Here is a 21,240-nt window from a genome sequence, read left to right as displayed (position 1 = left end):
CATGTATAAAATTATCTTTATTCAGCATTTTAATCGCTATAATTCTAGGTGCAAGATACACACACACACACACACACACACACACACACACACACACACACTATTACCACTACTTGCTGAACCCTAACCAATAATACAAAAGTCAGCTCTTCCAAATTCACCACTTTAAAGTCTGAATATTTGTCCTGAAATGTCATCAGACACCCCCGATTAACAGCATCCCCCAGTGCACAGATGTACAATCACATACTGTAGTTCTCTGCATGGCAGTACCTTGACTTAAGTAGTGTGCTTTTGTTGTAATGTGATAACACCACCACTGGAGGACAGCAGCACTTACAGGTTGCATGCAGGTTTTTGTGTACCCCACCTGATCACTTGCTGAAATATTCTCCCCCTGCTCGACTCGCTGCAGCACTTTGGTTTGTTTTGTATGAGATTGTGCTCAGTAAATAAATAACTTTTTTTTTTTTACTGTACTTCACAAACCCTGATTTAACTGGTCAGGCCAGAAACACTTTGCGTTTGTGTCCAGTAGATTGTGAGTGGCTCTTGAGAGTTTGTTCAGTGAGACAGAATGAATCCGCCGGTTCTCTGTAGTTGGATGATTCAGGAAATTCACAGGGGTGGAAGGACGAGGTCTCCCTCTCACAGCCATTAAAAGGCAAGGAAGAATGACCCTGTCCCTCTCAGGGATAATCACCATCATCATCGTCAGTAGTCATCATCATCTGTGGTTTAATTTCTCTGCTGAAGTATTCTACAAGACCTGTACAACTGGATTATACTTCTTAGTGGTTATAATAGTGGATTATAAAACGTGGTGGGTGTGATTAACCCATAATTAGTAACACTGGATTATTTGCCATGGTTACACAAACAAGAACTGGACTGAATTGGATTTTAAAAGAACAACTGTGATTTTAAGTTGAATGTCAGACTCTTCATCACCAAAGACTCACGACTGGATTCCTCATCACCGCGGTAACCATTTACTGGACGTTCTGCGGCTGGCTCCACCATGCTGTACTTCCAGGTGGTGATTCTGGTGGCGACGGTGATGCTGGTTTACTACTGTGAGTTCACTGACACTTTCAGTCCAGCACAGCAGGGCTTCATCTGCAGAGACCCAGCTTTAACCAAACCAGATCCTGGACCTGAGCAGCTCAGCCTCATCCAGCCTGTGATACTGTACTCGGTGGTGGGTGGGCTGCCGGTTGTACTGGTAAGTGTGCGATTTCAGTAGTAACAGACGTCTCTAGATTAAATATAGTATATTTTACATTAAAATACACAGTATGAGTTCATCTTTGTTTTACAATAGCAACGTCACCACTTGGATCTGTGAAATAAGATAAATGAACTTCATGAAATGAATGTGTTTTGCAGTTACCAGCAAAAGAACATGACCGTGAAAATCTATCCATGTTTAAATTAACAATAGATGAAGCGACCATGACACTGAAAGAAACTGCACTGACTCAGCAGTTCCCTATAGAAATGACAGTTCACATCATGAGATAAGACAATATCAAATACCATATGATACAATAAGAAAAATTAAGATCCCTTATTTATTGATCTCACGGTGTTACAGTCAGGATGATGTAGACAGCAGAACACATGAAAGTGAAAAATAGACAATACAATTGAAAATTAAAATGAATAAAAATACAGAGATAATATACATTTTTCACTACAGATGTAAATATCATTTGTAGAGTAATGTACTTGAGTAAAAGCAGTGGCACAGAATGAGTGGATGAGGATGTATACTGTATTTGTGTATCATGTGAAAATAGATATTGAAATAGACATAAACATATATATATATATATAGACAGTTATCCATAATGTATATAGGCAGGTATGGTATACAAAATGAATATGAGTATAAATCATCATTGGTAACTTTATTCCAACGAGAACAACGAGGCAACAAGATAAATATTCAGCAATGTCCCTGCATATGTTTTGCTTCTTACTTCTAATGTCAGTTCTTTTTTTCATGATGTGTTGCAGATTTCCGGTGTAGAGCTAGTTATCTTCCTCCTTCACCACAACTTAAACAACCTTTACGACCAAGACAAGGTCGTTGTCATGGGTGACTGTTGCTATGTGAACCCAATGGTGCGCAGGACTGTCCGTTTCCTTGGTAAATTCAAATATATAAATGAGCTTCAATCTTAGTGAGGACACGCATAGGCATAATGCATTCCCTAGCCCCTTACCCTAACCTTAACACACCTGCTTTGTGTGTGTGTATTTGTCTATGTTTCATCTGATCTATGTTTCTTCTGCAGGTGTGTATGTCTTCGGCCTGTTCACGACAGACATCTTTGTCAACGCCGGTCAGCTGGTCACAGGAAGTCTGGCTCCTTATTTCCTGTCTGTGTGCCAGCCCAATTACACTGCCCTCAGCTGCGTAGACACAGCGCACTTTGTCAGCCAATCAGACGCCTGTACTGGTGACCCTGATGACATCATGAGAGCCAGGAAGACGTTTCCCTCCAAAGAGGCTGCACTAAGTCTGTACACAGCAGTTTATCTGGCAGTGAGTAGCTCACAGAAGATCATCTACACCACTGCTAACAACAGTAGAGCCTCACCTTACTATATAACCCTGATCTTTAACAGTGTCACTGAAATACTGGATTTGTTTACAGATGTACGTCATGTCCTGCATCGGTACCAGCGGAGGTCGACTGACAGGCCCCCTCCTCAGTCTGTCATTGGTCAGTCTGGCTGTGCTGACAGGCATCAACCGAGTGGCCGAGTACCGAAACCACTGGAGTGACATTATAGCGGGACAAGTCATCGGGGGAGCCATCGCTGTCTTTCTTGTCAGTTGTGATTCATCCCAATTTTACTTGTTTCTCAGTTTGTCCTCCTCATGTGTTTTCTCATTCATGTCCATTGGTTTGCTGGTTACCATAGTGTTGTACAATACATCTTCCTACGATGAGATATCATTGTAGGAAGATGATGATTATGAAAGTTGTGTTTAGGATTAGCTCAACATTCAGCACACGCATAATATTCTGTTAATTCTTTGAAATTAAATCACTGTACTGATTTAAAATAAATTACTCACGTCTCTTCATTTTATATTTGTGAGTAGTTTTATGGAAACATATATTTCACATCTATTCAGATGGTCTGACCACCACTCTGCAGCTTTACATCATTAACGTCGGAGTTGGCCAAATATATTTTCTTTCCCTTTATAATGGACTAAATTGCTGCAGGACACATGCAGCCTGTGTGTTGTTGTTGTTGCTCCAGTGAGTTTGAATTCAAGTCCTGGCTGGCAGAAGAAGCTGGGTCACAGAGGCATCAAACCAAAAAACGCTGAAGGCCCTTCTCCCTCCCAACAAAGGGTTAGGGTTATACCCCAGAAATAAAAGTACTCTAATAGATGTCATGGTGTGAAGTTGACTTGTTTGTTGTGTCATTTCTTGCCAATGACTGTCTAGATTTATTCTAGACCAAATGATGTTACTATGATTAGTGTCTCTGACTCTTTCTCTCTCGGCAGGTGGCGTTTGTGGTACAGTATTTTAAGAAGAGACCTCTGATTCCTCAGAGTCCTTCTGACGCTGGCACATCTAACACCGATGAGGCTTCACCTCAAACTGATCACAACATGGAAACCTCTGGCAAATATAATCCCGCACAGGTAAAGTGAGAGCATTACATTTATTTTTACATTTGCAAGATTTGGTTTTCATGTTCGCAATGAACATGTGCACAATATACCATTCTACATGAAAACTGTTAGGTTCATATTTGCTGATTTTCTGACATGACATAAATTGTCATATATGTATATCAGAAAAAAATGCAGGTTAAAATGAGTTTACTATATAAAATTGAATAAGGAAATTTCAAATGAAATTATTATTTTTTTTTACATAGCACATATAAGGCAATTGTAACTAGATTCTGCAGCACTGTTCACATTATTTTGAAAGGCAACTTTTTTTTCCAGTTGAATGATGTTTTCTTTCCTGTTTATCTAGAGCCCAGGATCATGCACAGAAGTCACATGACTATGACCCCCACCCCACTACATGACCAAGATGAAATGGACAAAACCTATTGGAAATCAAACTTGGACCTTTATAAAATCACGTTTTAGAGTTCATGCTCACTTTTGTTCAAAACATTGATAATGAATTTTTAATTATGAGTATAATTAATGCAAACAATCAGCCACTACACATGTCTGTTTGCTTTATGGTGTATGAGAGACAGGGGGCGCTGTTAGCTCAGAGTGGATGAAAAAAAAGGTGCACAAGGTTTGTTGCAAATGTGCAATTGCAGTAAAGTGGTATATCAAATTTAAATGGTAGAGAATTTAACAAAACTACTGGTGTCAGATAAAAAGCTCCAAATTTGTGAACATCATTATACCACTGGGTATTAGATGTTGATGCTACACTGTAAATCATGATAGTGTCTCTATGTCTAATAAGATATCCAGTAAAACTGTGTAATGAGTTCATATTTTACATCAACAAATAAAGTAGTAATCTATAGGTTACATGAAAAACTGTGAAATAATGTAAATACATTTGTCCGTGGTTAACGTCTCCAGGCAGTAGAGTCAAGTAAAAATATTAGTTGATATTCTTTGTTCCTACAGATGAACAAATCCAGGTTCTGTACATTTTTTAAACACATCCTCCCTGACATCCCAAGATAGTAGTATTACATATACAGTGTCTTTTTAAACTGAGAATCTTAGTTTTGTATTAGTCTGTTCAGTACTGAGAGTGAAACTACTTTTGTCACAGTCCAAACACACAAACAACAAACTTTACTGTGTGGGTTTCCTAAATAAAATATTCAATGTACCTTGTTCAGGTAAAATCTGTCACTGTTAAATATGTGTATTCTGTAAACACATAATTTCATTTCCCTACGATTCAATTTATAAAAACACATGAATAGTAAATTATATTATATGAATAGTATATTATATATTTTAATGACAAAATGTCTTATTGTCTGTTGTTTCGGAGTGGTTCAATGGAAACATACCTCTGCTAAGAAATTATAAAGTAGTCTTTGTAATGATTCTCCTATTTCACAGTTGGGTTCAGACCAGCAGTGGCAGGGGTTGATGTGCCATAGTTCTCTTGTCCTGTATCATGATGAGAGATTTATTTTCAGGGTATTTTCAGAATCAACTCCCCCCTAATATCTGTCCTTATTGAATTGGCAGCAGTGTTACAGTATGTGTAGAGATGTTACTTGAGTGTAACTCTTTACATATGTTAATGATATATACTGATACACATGATTTTGAGGTGTTACAGCTATTGAATTACTTGAGATTTTGTTAAGTGATGTTTTTTTGTCTTCCCTCACCTTTCTGTGGATGATTTCTGTGAGTTTCTGTGATGTGTAGATCAGAAATTAAAAGTGAGAAAGATTATGAAAATTGCCTGAAAAGATTTAAAGGTACAGTGTGTAGAATTTTGTAAATGTCTAGTGTTGAAATTGCATGTTGCAGCTGAACACCCCTCACCTCACCCTCCACTTCCAAACATGAAAAAGAAACTGTGGTAGCTTCAGTTGTCATAAAAACTCAAAAGGTGTTTAGTTTGTTCAGTCTGGATTAATGTAAAAAACATGGCGGCCTCCGTAGAGAGGGTCCCCTCGATGTAAATATAAAGTATTTAAATATAAAGGGCCTTTTCTGGGGTAAAAAAAACTACAATTCATACAATTAGATGAAATGAACTAGTGAAAACATCATGAGGATTATTCTACATTACATTTCTGACAATAGTTCCCTTTCACCTAAATTATACGCACAGGACCTTTAAAGGCGACATAGTGGTTCAGCTGCACCATGTAGGTGTTCTTAAGGATTGTAGAGCAGCAGAAATCTGTGCAGTCCTGTAAAGAACTCTGAAAATTAAATGTCATTTGAATTTAAATTACATTTTTTTGTCTTGATTTGAATTCACAGATGAGTGGATGAGGGGATAGAGCGGTCGATCTCTAAGAAGGTCGGCAGTTTAATTCCCAAAAATCTCATAGAGAAAGTGCTGAACAAAGATGCACTCAATGAATGTGTGTGTGAATGGGTGAATAGCAAAAAATGTATTGTAAAACGCTTTGAGTTGTCATCAAGACGAGTGAGGCACCATATAAATACAGACCATTTACATTCAGGAAACTATGATATCAGATAAAGCCACTATTCATAACAAAGGTCCTATAAAATAATAACCAACAATAATCATTCATATTTACTGCAAACCATTCTGAATCTTTGGTTTATCACTACATTAATGAAAAGATCTTCAGCACTGACTCACAGGGTTTGTCTATAAATGACTCTCACTTAACTGCAGCTGAATGAAGTCAGTAAAGTCAGATAGTTTTCCTTATGGGCATCAGATTAAAAAGGGCAGTTATACCTCCACAATAAAACCAATGAAGCAGTGCTAATTGTTTGTTTTCTCTTTTTTAGAATGAAAGGATAAAACCCAAGTGAACCAAAACGTAACCCGCACTGTTAGGACTTCCCTGTATAAAGTAAATGATTACACCGATGTTCAGAGTATGTGATTTTATACATGTTATATTATTCAACAGTCTGTTCAGACAGCAGACACTTGGACATGTCACAGTAGGCAAAGGTTTCAGGGTCCTGGTGTTGTTCATGATGACTCCCTGTCATGTCTTAACGGAATACTTGAACTGAATAAATCCAATGTTAATGTTATTTGTGATTATGTTATCAGTAACACTTGTAGGACGTACATCTTAACAGCTTCACACTTGGCATGTGTATTTTAAATTGCCCAAGAAAGTACCGTGCCAAGTTTGTTATGTTCAGACATGTGATAAGATCAATAATTTGATAATTCAATAATTTTATTTCTCCATATTGGACTGACACAGACGGTCATATAGGGATGGTGGGTGCTAATCTCTGTAATGGCAAAAAACATTCACAGAATCACGTCTTCTTTAGCAAGATGTCATCAAAGTAAAAGCATGTTTGTTTTGTTGCTGTAATGCTTTTTATTGAGTTAAATTACAGAGCTTTTATTTTGAAAAAATGCAAACTTGGGTCTGAAGATTGTTACGATTGCTTAACAGACCTCTGAAATAGCTGACGTAATGAATGGTTCATTAATCATTCAAACTTCTATATAAGCCAATTTGACAAACATTGACTATAAAAACTTCATTGCAGATGAACAGGCAGATGCTGAGTCAGGGTCTGCTCGAGGTTTCTTCCAGTTCATGGTGGGGGTTTTTCTTTCTACAGTTCCTTCGACTGTTGGGTTTCTGTATAATGCATGTTAAGTGCCTTGATGTATGTTATGATATGGCACTATATAAATAAAATTTAATTAAGAACACCCATAGGTGTATGGGTATGTCTGCAAGTTTGATATATTATTTATTTATCTCATTGACTCATCTATCACACATTAAGAACACTTCTTATTTTACTTTACAGTCAAAGATTTGTACTGTGTATTTCTTCAGGATCCAAACGTGTGTTTGTTGTTACCACTGGGTTTTGGATGTGATGCAACATTTAGGAAGCCAATTCAGCAAAAAGGGCCAGGGATGCTCACACAGGTGTGCTGTCAATTGCTTTACAGAACTCTAAAATAATAATAATAATACATTTGATTTATAGGCACCTTTTAAAGCACTCATGGCCGCCTTACAAAGCAGATAAAAACACAACAACATAAGAAACAATGTATCAAAAACATCAATAAAATGAATACAATGAAATGAACAGTGAATAAGAAATGGAAGATATAAAATAGCCGACATGTAAATAATAATAATTAAAAAAAGTAATTCATTGAAACTAAACCACTTCTGAGAATGGAAATAAATCAAATCCAGGTTCATTTTATGAAAAACATTGACTATAAACTCTTCACTGCAGGTAAACCAGTTAGGATGAACACAAAGTTTCCTAACTTCACTCTGCACTGTAGACAAGCTCTGCACACAATGTTCAGGATGAAAACAAGACTCACTAATGACAAGGAATAATTCTGAAGTATCTCCGGAGCATTAACACAGGCCAAGCAAACATCCCATTCCAATCAGGCAGGTTTAGAACGGGCACTGCACAAGTCTTAATTAACTATTAGCTGTGGACAAACTGTACAAGCAAGTGAGGAGTTCCACAGGAGGTGACTGACTGTCTCCATGTGTCAAATAACAAACGCATGTGTCCACTTCCAGCTCAGTAAAGCTGACTCTCCAGTGGCAACACCGCTCTCATTGCTATTGGCTGACAGGAGGACATCAAGCTGTCATTCAGCTGTAAGAGGACACTCAGAGAGCCCCGCCCACCTGCACCTGCCCCCCCCCCGGGTGGTCCTGCGGGTCAGAGAGAAACTGTGCAGCAGCAGCAGAGAGGAGAGGAGGGGTCCCACTGTCAGGTCAGACAACTCAACACTGCTCTACTCCTGTTTTATTTCTTTATGTTCACTATTAACCTCTGTTATTTTAAGACCTGTCTCCTGTTATATAATCAGCTCTACCTACAGCTTTTCAAGTTCAATTGGAAAGTTTGCCAACATGCGGCTTCACAATGTCATAGTTTTAAATAGATAAGGCCATTATCAGGTCAGAAACAGTTTGTTGAAGCTTGAAGTTCAAACTGTATTTGTGTTCATTAATTTTTGAGTCTTAAGTGTGCAACAAAGATGTAAAATGAATCTGGATCTATACGAATAAATTGTCACAGTTAGATAAATCAACTGATTGTCTATCTTATACGAGGAAATCGGTGGACACAAAGAGATGAACAGAAAGAGGAGATAAATCCTTAATTCTGTTTAAGCTTCAGTTTCTCCTGCTTGTCCCAGCAGGTGTTCAGAGCTACACTACAGCCTCACAGAAGTGAACAACTTTTAACTGTTATCAATCCTTATTTAATTTTTAAATGTGCTTCATGCAGACTCAATTTATCCTCAGTAAACAGTGAAGTGACCTTATTCCATTGTAAAATTGTTATTCTTACATCAGGGATTCATAACTGAGACAGTTATTGACTTTTAATGACTATTTGTTAATTAAGTACAAATCTTTTATTGCACAGCTTGAATATATAATAATTATTATTATTATTGACCTTACTGACCTTGTTTGGAGTGACCTGCATCTCAACATTTATGTGAGAGTTTGAATTCAATGTTTACATGCAAATAATGTTGTGGTCATTTGTGAAACATCTCTTAGACGCTTTAAATCACATCTGTTAATAAATGTATGAATCCTCAGAAAGTTATGTAACTTTAAATCTTCTCTGTATAAGACTGTTATTATTTTGTTTGCAAAGGGTCCATATGTTGTGTGCACTGGACAAATGAAAGCAGGTTTAGAACTTCAGGTTCTATAGGAATGCATGGAGAAGTCGACATGCTGCATCTCATACATAGTGTGACACAGTTCACTGCATTGATTATCAACGTAGATTAATATGGTTTTGATACATTTGCTATCGATTCGTATATCAGAGAATAATGAATTTGATTCGGACAGTCAGGTATTGTGCACATGGTATTCACACTGATCTGCCCACATGGTCACTCTGACCGTAGCTGGCAGACAGATGGTTTACACAGATTAACTACCTCATGAGCAGATTAGCTCAGTTTACCCACTGCTTTGCTGGCTGGTTCCCTGACTGACAGCCTCACAGAAGAGAGCGAAGTCGTTTATTTATTACTTACAGGCAGGCTGGAATATGTGTTTCACTTCAGTGAGCACACAATGTGACTGTCTGACTGGTAGTGTGTGTGTGTGTGACTGGAGGTGGGTCAGAGGAGCCCCTGCCTCAGGCTGACGGGCTCCATGTCTTGTTTGAGGGAGTTGGGGCAGAATAACACGTAGTCCCTGTACCTCCGTGTGGACACAAGGGTTTGTTAAGAGGACACAGAGCAAAATTAATCCGAGACCCTTTACTCCTGGCTGATCTGGGCTGAAGAAATGTTAGGTTACTCCTGAAGTCATGTTAATAATAATAATTGCTGATGTTTCATGCAAGAATGGGGTAAAATACCTGAATGATTAAATATTGATGTCAAATATATTGTGCAGTAAATGTACTGTACACCAGCTAACTTAGTTTGAACTCTTTGGTAAATAGTGACCTGGAAGAAGAAGCAGTAAATGTGTATGCTCCCTTCTGGGAATGTGCTCCACCCCCATGACCCCTTTATAGGCCTACACATAAACATGCATGAACCCCCACTATTAACTCTCCTGACCCACATCTATATTAAACACAGAGCGTCTCTGACTCCCACAGTACACACAGCTGACTCTGCACATTTACTTTTATTAAAAGAAAAGACCACTACACACAGAAGTTGTATATGAAGCATCATCAAGAAGTAAGAAAGCTCAGCTCCTTACTATTCTACTGTTAAATACATGTATTCAGACTCCACCACATATGTCATGTATACTTTAAATTTTAAGAGTAAGAAGATGAAGAAGTCCTTTATTAGTCCCACAATGAAGAAATCTGCAGGATTACAGCAGCAAGAGTCAAAGACATCAGCAAGTAGTAAGTGACAATAATTAAGTGTAAGGAAGATACAAATATAGAAAAATATAGAAACGAATGAATGTAATTAAACTAGTTTATACACTGTGTAATATACAGTGTAAAGACAGCAAGAAAGACAGCAAAAATATACACAGTATATACTGTACATATTGAAATGCTAAATTACCTCAGGGTTAAAAAAGCACCTCAAGAGGTGACAAAGGTTCCTCATAAAGGTGACGTGCTTAAATTGTAAACAAACAATAGCGGTATGTAATCTGAGACAATGTAAGAGTCAGATCTGACCCAGCATTTGAATGACAATTTCAGTAGCTGACAAATTTTGATTTTATGTTGCCATGGATAGAGTTCAGATAGGACACAATTAGTATTTAGCTTTAACACCTAGCCCTAGTAAAACACATGAGAACTATTCTGTTATTTCTGCTAATGAATGAAAGAACCATCAGACCATAGAATGCTGAAAAAACACAAAACCGTGTAAAACCACAACAATGCTTATTATTACACCGGGACAGCTGGACCAGTACGCTGTCAACACCCCCCCAGCAGACAGCCCATTGACCCACTGGATATTAATAAAGTTTGACCCCGCAGAATATAAAAAGCCAGAGTGCTGTATTTATGAATGGGAAGTCCCACATACTGTATACTCCAGTTAGCAGGGAGCCTGACTTCAATTTGATCTAACAGAGACTCTATGTGGCAGACTGCCAGTCTGATGGAAGAAAGGGGAGACACACACACACGCGCACACACACTCACACACACACACACACACACACACAGCAGCTGTAATTTAAGGAGTCTTGTAAATCAGGGGTCCGGTCAGACAGTCGTCTCCTGAGGTAATAGATTGACAAAGTGAGGACACAGAGCTGAGGCTGAGGTGGCTCCAGTTTGGGGTAACAATAACAAGGTGCCTGTAGTCGTGCTGGAGGGAAGAGAAGCACCTCCAGCTGAAGGAAGATGGTGACTCTCAGTTTTCTTTGAACGATTGTCTTGTCAGGTTGGACAGTGCAGAAGCATTGATAATAGGCTGATGGGTTAGTGTAACTGTGATGTCAAAAAAATCTGAGATCTGATTTATTACATAAGACAGGTTTCACTGTTTTCAGACATCTGTTCAAATGACAAAACCTCACTAGAAAAACCACTAGATACCACTCAATGTGTGGTGAATGTTAACTTACTGTATGTAGAAGGAAGTACAGAGTATGGGCCAATACTGGATACTCTAACATTTATAGTTTAAGGGACAGAATATGTAACGAATTGTGATTTGTGAACATGGGCTATACAAATAAAATCTGATTGATTGATTGACAAGATAGTATGCAGTGTGTGTTTCAAATATAAGACAAAGTGTTTCCTCCTCGGTGTAACATGATTTACATGCACAGATATTCAATTAGCTATATTTTAACTCATTGACAAAAAAACACATGGCAGCTTCTTTTGGAGCTTAATCTGGTTTTGATGTATCTGTCTGCAGTAGCACTTGTAAAAGGCAATGCACACAGAAGAAGTGTTGAGTAAATGTGTGCTGAACCTGTGTTTATCAAGACTGCTCACAGCTTAAATTTGAATGTTTTACCGTTTTATCTTAGCGTTGTTGGCTGCTGACCGAATATTTGATGTATATATTCAAGTTCATGTTATACATGAGATCTAAGTTGGACTTGTCCTCGTTGATTAATGGTTGTATCCACTGGAATGGTCGTTTGTAGTCCTCCTTGCAATGTAATGGAATAGAATGAAATACAATACTGGATATATGCAACATATTACACCAAAGTCAATCCGATGGTTCTTTGGAAATGTGAATGACTATAAACTTGTGAAATCAGTTCCATCACAGTTGTGTGGCTTACATAGATAATCAGTGCAGAATGCAAAAAATGCTGTCTGATGATTTTCTCTCTTTCCCTCTCTCTCCCAAAGCAGCATGGAGGAGTCTGACTTGCTGAAGGAGAGGCTCCAAGCTATCACTGTAATACTCTACTCATCTCATTTCAGTTTTGTAGCCACAGCCATCTGCTATATCTAACCAACCTAAACATCAATTTCTGTTTGAGGACATAATAGCACAGAGAAGTAATAAGGAACATTTTGCAAAAGAACATAACCTATATCTGTATTGCTTCTGTCATCTTCAGTTTATTGGAATCTGTTATAAACAACGACTTAAGTTGCTAATGTAAACTGTTTGTCTTTGGTAAATTAGGAGAAGCACCGCATTCAGGAAGACATTAGACAGAAGAAACTGGAACTGGACCGAGAGAAACTGAAACTACAGCATCTAAAGGTTCAGCACATGTTTATCTTTCTGAATAAATCTGTAGATGGATGAGTATTATTTCTTATTAAGATGAATTAAAAAAAGACAACGGTAATTACTGTGCCCATCTGTTTGACTACATGTCATTATTATTCGTCTGCTCATGATCTACATCAGTGAAGGACTCTGTCCCTCTGTCCCTTTAAACGAACAGAAAAAGGCTCTGAGAGAGCGGTGGCTTCTGCAGGACTCAGCTTCCCACAATGCAACAGGCTCTTCACAGCAACAGAGCCTTCTGTCTGACCAGCAACAGACCAGGGTGCTGCAGCTCAACATCCACAGGTGCCCAGCACTAACAAACACCACAACACGTGCCAGTGTGTGTGTCGGACCTGTTACTGACCTGCAGCGTCTCCTCTGACCCATTAGGAAAGAGATGGAGGTGGAGTTTCTGGAACGAGAGGAAACTATGATTTCCACTAACGAGGGGTTCATCCTCAACAGGCTGAAGGCTGTGGAGAAAAGCCCAGAGGAAATTATTAAGGTACACACACACACACACTGGATTTCAGAGGATATTACATTCACTGATATTGATTTCCTAGAGACTCAATCTAACCTTAACCATAGTTATCACTTGTCTAACATAGCCTCAATCTTGATCTAAACCTAAACCTAACCTTAACGCCAACTCTAGGAGAGCATAAGATTACATTACGTGTCATTTAGCTGAGGCTTTTATCCAAAGCGACTTCCAATTAGAGCATTCAACATCTATGAGGAGCCATTCAGGGTTCAGCATCTTGCCCAAGGACACCTGGGCTGGGACTCAGCCCCTGACCTTCTGGTTGTAGGACAACCACTCTACCCCTCAGCCATAGCCGTCCCATCTTTTCATAATGTGACAGTGTAAACAGGCCACCACACACACACACACACACACACACACACACACACACACATACACACACACACATTGATGATTTCAGAGGATATTACATACACTCATCTGTTTCTATTACTTTGCCCTGACTCATTTGCATTTGTTTTCCAGGAGGCCCATGAAAACTTCGCCCCTGGTAAGTGGTGGAACTATTTTTCTGCATATAAGCCACACCGCAGATGAATCTATGTTAACAGTTTTGTTATTCTGTGCCACAGAACCATTACAGGTCGCCAGAGTGATCCCCGATGTCCCAGAATCCCTGTCTCCACCAGCCAATAATCACATGGAGCAAAACGCACGAAAGAGTGGGTTTTAATATTTTCACATTTCTATAGAGTCACTCAAAGCACATTGTAATTTGTGTGGTTGTGCATATATAGGTAAAGTTTGGGATTGAGTCACAGCCCTGTGGTTTGTTGTTGATAAAATTAGCAAGTAATGCTCCACTGTTAAACTGTGCTTTGAATATCAAGCTGTAACAATGCACAAGCAGCCAGGTGTAGGTAAAAGACTCAGATCTTTACTGGGAGATGAAAAGGTTGAACACAGGTAGAAGACATGTAGCCAAAGAACTAGCATAGATAATGAAACTCATATTACCGAAACCCAGTCAGCATATACTGTATATATAATGCACTCATGACTAAGATATCTGGGGGAGACTGTGAGAGACACATCTTACAGAAGTGTGAATGAACATTTATACAGACTGTCTGTCTTCCTCCTGTGTCTCAGCTTTATTTGCCATGGAGATAAACGTGACCAAAAACATGCTCACGGGGAAGAGCACCGTCCTTTCTACAGCAACTGTCCCCCCTGAAGAGTTAAACCAACACACCGGGCTCAAGGTTTACGATGATGGCAGGAAGTGTGTCTATGCTCTGAATTCAGAAGAGGTAATCGTAAAAATTACAATCTGTATTCGAGTAGAACAAATTGCTTCAAAATGATTCATATGGGAAATGACTGGTACAAGACAAAACTAATTAAGGACAATGCAGGAATGATCTGAAACCAAATGTAAGTCCAGCTAAAGAAATGAAAGATATGTCACTTTTCTCTTGGTCCTGTTAAGAGTCTGTTTTACAGGACGCTGTATTGGTTGAAAGTGTGAGTTGGTAAAGTTAGACTTACGATAATCCATTCTGCAGAAGGTAAAGACGTGTCACAATCTGATTTTAATGAAAACATCCTGAACTATATTTTTAGGAGAATCAAATGTTACATTATAAGATATTTTCCAGAATGACTGACAGGGAGCCAAGTTACTGTGTATCCCACTGCTGGTGGTAGTTTTTGTCATTGACATAGAAATTAAAATAGATGATGTGAACTCTAAACTGCCTCTGCCACTGACCTGTCTTTGTGTTGATCCATATTCCTCTCTTCTTTTAGGAGCCACATGACAAAACCTGTGTATCTGAGCTGTCGGCCAGCGAAGTGGAACAGTTGCTGAGAAGCGCAACAATGCATCGTCAAGTAAACTTTCCAAATTACCACCAGAATCCCAGAAGGAGGGAGGATCACTGTTTTTACAACCACCAAGATAAAAGAGACAGAGTGGAGAGGTGCGACGTCACTAACCATGGAGGACGCTATGGTAACCATGCCCCCCGTAACCACGCAGCAGAGGAAGACCGTGGCTGCATGCAGAGAAAACTACAGGACGAGCATCGCTATGATCACCAGGAGCGCCTTCACAGGAGGCAGGAAGTGAGACTTAACCAAAGCAACCTGAGGGACGGTCATGGCTCTGGAAAGCACACGGGGATGGGACTTCACTATGGCAACCAGAAAGATCATTACTACAGTTCTAACCAGGGGAGAAAGTGTCCCAGTGTTCAGGAGGATCGGCCTCCAAGTCACCACAGAAGCACTGTCATCAGGAGCAACAGTAGGATAAATGGAGTCAATGGATCCAATGGCTGTCCTCCTCCCAGATCACATGACCAGGAAGCAGTGTCGGCCTACCAACCTCAGCTCTGCTACACTCCATTAAATCACATCCCTCTTAAAGATTACATTTGTGTGGATGAAGAAGAACTTTATTGTTACAACCCACCCTCGTACCACTCTGCTCGGTACAGGGGCCCCGACCGCCCCTCTGACAGAATGCCCTCCCCCCTCTATGGAGACGACACCCCTTACACCATCCTCAATGCCATGGAGTCCACTGAGCCAATCACAGCCATCTTCATGGGCTTCCAGACGGCGCAGGATGACAGTGGGCAGGGTCAGGAGTTTGAGGGCTCTCTGAAGGCTGAGCTGGTCATCATCGAGGACAACGAAGACGATGGTGGGGAGAGCAATGTGAAGGAGAAGAATCGCCACGCCCAGCCGGGTGTTAGCAACTACTCAACAGGAAGTGCAGCCAATGGAAGTGTGGGATGTGTGGAGGGATTAGAAGGCAGACGGACAGAGGGACGGGTGGAACCAGGTATCAAAAGGATCCTGAAAAAACAAAAAACCTGCTGTTCCGTCTGCTAACTGGACTAACTCATGCATGTGCGTCTGACTCTAACTGCATAGACTAATTCATTTCATATGGTGACAAAGCTGTTGAGGAAGACTGAGGTAGAATAAGGTTGGATGTTAGAACTCACTGACTGACGCCTCTGCTGCTTTTACGAAACGCTACATCTGACATCAACACACATGGGCAACTACTTAGATTTACAACTTGTTGACAAACTACTCGGATCTAGTCCTCCTATGTTGTAAATGTACACATTCTTAAAGTTCTATGACTTATTTCTGCAGAGCAGGTTAAACCAAACGGCTGCATGCACAATACAGCTCTGTGGACATAAATAACCCGTAGTTTAGTCTGACTGTTCTCATCAGTGAAAAAACACTGGTAACCCCTCTGTAAACCTACAGCAGACACACGTAGTTAGCAGTTAGCAGGTTAACATAGTTCGGCACTTAAAGGTCCAGTGTGTAAGATTTAGGTGAAAGGGATCTATTGGCAGAAATTTAATGTAGAATAATCTTCATGATGTTTTCACTAGTTCATTTCATCTAAATTGTATGAATTGTAGTTTTCTTTACCCCAGAAAAGCTCCTTTATATTTAAATACTTTATATTTACATCAAGGGGACCCTCTCTACGGAGGTCGCCATGTTTTTTACATTAGTCCAGACTGAACTAACTAAACACCTTTTGAGTTTTTATGACAACTGAAGCTACCACAGGTAATTTTTCATGTTTGGAAGGAGAGGGTGAGGTGAGGGGTGTTCAGCTGCAACATGTAATTTCAACACTAGATATCATTAAATTCTACACACTGTACCTTTAACAGCCCAACCTTTTTCATGAGCTGGTGGAGGCCAGAACACAGGAAATGTTGGATTTGAATGGACACAACCACACCATCAAATCATTGCATGTGTTGCCACATGCCAGCTAGCTGTTTGCTAACATCTTAGTCTTCATAAGTTTGTAAGGTGATATAGTCTGTGGTTCTCGGCAGCTTGTGGGGGAGATCTGCCTTCAGGTGGCAAAAAGATCAACGGCCTAAAATCAAAACCCTCCTTAAAAATGTGTCATTTTCATCTTTAGCAGAGAACGTGCTATGGTCAGGGCCCATTTTCACTGTAGAAATAAAATCTACTGGAAATTCTTAAACCCTTTACCCTTCAAGTCTAAATATGTGCAGCACAAAATGAAAAGTATTAACTGCTTTCAGTGTTTGATGAAATGAATGACACAGATCTAGTGGATGAACCGATCAGCTCAGGGTTAGATTCAGGTTTACTGCCCTCCTCTGCCTCCCTCTGTTGGTTATAATGTGGTAAGGCAAGCTTGTTCCGAATAATGAGCAGCTATCGAAACTCAATACCTATGTATCAGCTATATTAAAAGGGCTATAGTTATATGTTATAGTGCTGTTAATTATATTCTGTCTTACAAAGTAGTTTTCAGAGACAATTAGTGCTTCCCAGAGAAATAAAAGCAAATTCACATATCTCAGTTGAGTCCTGTCACTCCTATGCTGGAGTTGTAGTGTAGTTCCAATCAATTACGAAGCACATCAGACCCATATAAAAAATGAGATCTCCTTTAAACGGGATCTGAATGTGACATGTTTTGCAATAAAACCAGTGAATAAGTTCCCAAAACACACAGTGACAGCTATTTGTTCATTCACACATGTTGAGAATACCAGACACTTAATTATTCACAGATTGAAAATATATTCATATTCGAACAAGTAGAATCCATGACCAGAATAAAGCTGATGTTGACCTTTTTATACTAAGTGCAGATGTTTGTACTGTGCATTTTGTATGTTGGACCACAGCGTGTGGACAACCATGTAACATGAGGCTATTAAACCTTTGTTTACTGCTTGACGTCTGCAGTTTGTCCTGTCTGTGTGAATCTAACCATCGTCACAACACTGTGTGACTGTGTGTGTGTGTGTTTGACATTAACATTAACCCTGGATGATGTGAATCCGATCAGATGGGCCCTAAGCAGTCCTGCTGGATACCAGCTTGTGTTAGTTTACATTGGCACTGATTCATTATATTGTGTGTGTGTGTGTGTGTGTGTGTGTGTGTGTGTGTGTGTGTGTGTGACATCCTGCAGTGTGCAGCTGACAGCATCAGGTTTAATAACATTAATGACATTAATACCTGTATCATTGGCACAGACACACAGCCAACATTAATTAGTCACTGCATACAGTGGTGGTGTTATGGTTATTGTTACGACTGCAGGACAGAACCAATCGTCAGGTTACACTGACACAAGCACTTTATTCATATCAGAGACTGTTCATCCAAGTCAGTGCTGTTTATATATAGATTTCCTGAAACTGCAGGAGAAGAATGCTGCTCAAGATGCTCTTTCATCATCAGTAGATGAAATGACTTTGTCTAGAGATGTTCTGTCAGTAGCACACAGAGCACTTCCACATAAGTGCTTCTGTGATAACTTTCCCATCAAGTCAAGTAGTATCATAAGACTATAAATGACTGAAGATAATTCCACTGGAGATTTTTTGTTCTCCATCAACATCTCTCTGCTGCCAAGTTCAAGTTCAATACAGTCTCTCCCATTATCAGTCTGTTTTGACACATTACCATTATTGATAGATTTAAATGACCACCAAAGTACTTGAGAAGACTGTACAGAATTTATAGGATAAAGGATTTATTTCATCATCAGTAAATGAAATCATTTTGACTTTATATGTAGTTCTGACAGTAGCACACAAAGTACTTGTAGAGTAACTTGCTCAACACGCACCTCACACAGCTGACAAACCACAACTCAAGGTCCATTTGCTTGTTCCAGGGCTGTCAACTGAATCACACACTCCTCACTCTCGCAGATGGATTTGTTTTGACAGCTGTGTCAGCTCAGAATAATCTAAAAAGCATGTGAACATCTACCGTTCCTCAAGACCAAACTTGATCTGCTGGTGAAGACCATGTGATTCAGTCAAAAGCTCCAGAACAAGCACATAAGAGGACGTTCAGCCTCCACATCCATGTATAATCCCCATTAGGTTGTATCTTATATGGTGAAGAGTGAAGATACTAAACATGCAATAATTGTGATATTAAGTTTTAAAAAAATGTATATCTCATTGCTATAACATTTACTATTGCATGTTTCTTCCATGTAAAACACAAAGCTAGATAAATATGCATCATTTCTTTTTTTCTCATTTTGTCATCCACTGTTACTTAGACAGTGTGATTTGTGCCATGTGTTTGCATTTTGTGTCATAAAGGAAATGCACATTCACATGATAATAACAGTGGTTCAGTTCACAACATTATGCTGTGACAGTGAGTCAGCATGATCAACACCAAGGCCCTAAACTGAAGCAGCAATATGGAGTTGGGCCATCATTCATTTTATTATTTACAGCCATGCTTTTCCTACTGGGACATGTTCAAATGCATCTTCTTCTGTGGTGCTTCATTTTGGTTAAATTAGTGTGTAAAGTAATATTACACATTCGGCTCTTGCCCCACTAATGACAGTTTGTGTGTGTGTGTGTGTGTGTATGTGTGTGTGTGTGTCAGGGACAGATGACGCTTGAGGACGGGGAGTCAGTCCACTTCATCAGCCGGCTGCTCAGCCTCCCTGCATGCTGCCTCCATGTATCACGGCTCATGAGCTTCTTCGTCTGTTACCTCGTGTCGAGCTCTGTAGATACGTCACATGGAGGGCGGCTGTCGTTCTCCTGCTGGGATTCTGTCTTGTAGTATGATTAGACTATACAAACCAAATCTGTACTCAAGATCCTTTCCACTTGAGCTTTTCTTTTCTCCATCACCGTCTCTCTGCTCAGCTTGACGAACAGCCACAGCCAAGTTCAAGAAATGTCTCTCTAAGCTTCTGCTCACAGTCAATCTGACTATCAGTCGGTTTTGACACATGACCCTTATTAATGGAGTGAAGTACATAAAAAGAGGGATTTAATAAAATAGTAATGTCTGATTTCCTGTTCACCTACATTTAGAGTAAGTCTGGGAATTTAAGGGCTAAATGTGTCCGTGTGACTCAACCATGCGGTGGTTTGGATGAGCAGGAGTGGGTTCAGTTAGTGATTCACAGACGGTCTACAGGCCTCTTCACTGTGTGCTGTACCAGCTGTGGTTTAGGACGGAGCCTGACTGGTCAGAGTCAGATTCATGTTTTATAGGTTCTGATGTCTGATGGCTGTGTAACAGTGCTGATCACGTGTCCCAGTCCCAGTGCATCAGGAGATGTGTGCAACAACTAATTATCTTCCCAGTGTTTTTTTGTTTTTTTTACTTGAGTAGAGTGTGAGTTCATCAGTGTGACATTAGAGAATGTCAGTATCAGTTTCTGTTTTTTTTTTTTTTTTTCAGGAAACATTAAAATGATAAAACTATTGTATAATGCTAAAGCCAAGGGCATAATCCCTCCCCAAACCACACACACACGTCGTTTTTTGTTGCCCCCACTTTTACAGTTTAATTTGCTTTATCCACTCAAATATCTCTCATGTCTCTCAACAGTGTCCTATATCTGTCCAAGTTAATAAGACTTTGTAATCTTTCATTCAACGCAGCCACTGTGGCCACATAGTGACAGTGTAATAATAGCACAAAGTGAGAAACATCATTGGTGAACACGCTCATAGACATTAATGACACAGTTTACCGACCTAGATATTACTTTACTTATTTCAAATGTTACATAGTCTCACTTTTATATTTTTTAAAAACAAAAGTTAGTGGAACTTAAAGATAGGCCTGTAGAAAAGGCTGTTTGTTTTGGTCGAGCTGTAGATATACATTTAAGATATATTTAAGTGAAACTAAAAGTTGAACTCATTAATATGTCGTATATTGCTCATTGCTTTTCAAATTGTTACTATTAAAATGACAATTATGATGTGTTATGTGCAAGACTTTTTTTTACAATAGTTATATGAGATG

General features: G+C 39.4%; 2 protein-coding genes across 5 annotated transcripts; both read left to right on the top strand.

Annotated features, from left to right (window-relative positions):
- The first annotated feature begins 128 nt into the window (after positions 1 to 128).
- On the top strand, positions 129 to 7,391 carry plppr5a (phospholipid phosphatase related 5a). Its single transcript, XM_069511693.1, has 6 exons — positions 129 to 1,225; positions 2,023 to 2,155; positions 2,304 to 2,554; positions 2,667 to 2,843; positions 3,539 to 3,679; positions 4,023 to 7,391. Exons 1-6 carry the CDS (start codon positions 1,022 to 1,024, stop codon positions 4,050 to 4,052), a joined length of 936 nt encoding a protein of 311 aa, XP_069367794.1. The 5' UTR covers positions 129 to 1,021; the 3' UTR covers positions 4,053 to 7,391.
- A 406-nt stretch (positions 7,392 to 7,797) lies between these two features.
- palmda (palmdelphin a) lies at positions 7,798 to 21,196 on the top strand. Of its 4 annotated transcripts, none has more exons than XM_069511692.1 (10): positions 7,798 to 8,444; positions 12,527 to 12,575; positions 12,810 to 12,890; positions 13,078 to 13,205; positions 13,293 to 13,407; positions 13,918 to 13,942; positions 14,025 to 14,114; positions 14,545 to 14,705; positions 15,205 to 16,246; positions 19,861 to 21,196. In XM_069511692.1, the coding sequence occupies exons 1-10, from the start codon at positions 8,209 to 8,211 to the stop codon at positions 19,869 to 19,871; spliced, it is 1,938 nt and encodes a 645-aa protein (XP_069367793.1). In that variant the 5' UTR covers positions 7,798 to 8,208; the 3' UTR covers positions 19,872 to 21,196. The 4 variants fall into 4 exon arrangements, with proteins under 4 accessions (XP_069367793.1, XP_069367790.1, XP_069367791.1 ...); XM_069511690.1 differs by having other exon boundaries at positions 7,800 to 8,444; positions 19,855 to 21,196; XM_069511689.1 differs by lacking the exon at positions 19,861 to 21,196 and having other exon boundaries at positions 7,799 to 8,444; positions 15,205 to 18,165.
- Positions 21,197 to 21,240: the final 44 nt, after the last annotated feature.

Source organism: Paralichthys olivaceus, chromosome 16, assembly GCF_024713975.1.
Source record: "Paralichthys olivaceus isolate ysfri-2021 chromosome 16, ASM2471397v2, whole genome shotgun sequence".
In the NCBI taxonomy this organism is placed as follows: domain Eukaryota; kingdom Metazoa; phylum Chordata; class Actinopteri; order Pleuronectiformes; family Paralichthyidae; genus Paralichthys; species Paralichthys olivaceus.
The sequence above is the reverse complement of the archived record's forward strand: the minus strand, read 5'-3'. Positions and strand labels throughout refer to the sequence as shown.

What these genes read in the sequence shown, in the direction of transcription:
- palmda (XM_069511689.1), top strand. Translation starts at nt 8,209, where the DNA reads ATGTGTCAAATAACAAACGCATGTGTCCACTTCCAGCTCAGTAAAGCT. An exon ending in CTGCAGCTCAACATCCACAG is followed by an intron (nt 13,206 to 13,292) that starts GTGCCCAGCACT and finishes CTGACCCATTAG; the next exon opens with GAAAGAGATGGAGGTGGAGT. An exon ending in GCCCAGAGGAAATTATTAAG is followed by an intron (nt 13,408 to 13,917) that starts GTACACACACAC and finishes TTTGTTTTCCAG; the next exon opens with GAGGCCCATGAAAACTTCGC.
- plppr5a (XM_069511693.1), top strand. Translation starts at nt 1,022, where the DNA reads ATGCTGTACTTCCAGGTGGTGATTCTGGTGGCGACGGTGATGCTGGTT. An exon ending in ACACAGCAGTTTATCTGGCA is followed by an intron (nt 2,555 to 2,666) that starts GTGAGTAGCTCA and finishes ATTTGTTTACAG; the next exon opens with ATGTACGTCATGTCCTGCAT. An exon ending in GCAAATATAATCCCGCACAG is followed by an intron (nt 3,680 to 4,022) that starts GTAAAGTGAGAG and finishes CTGTTTATCTAG; the next exon opens with AGCCCAGGATCATGCACAGA.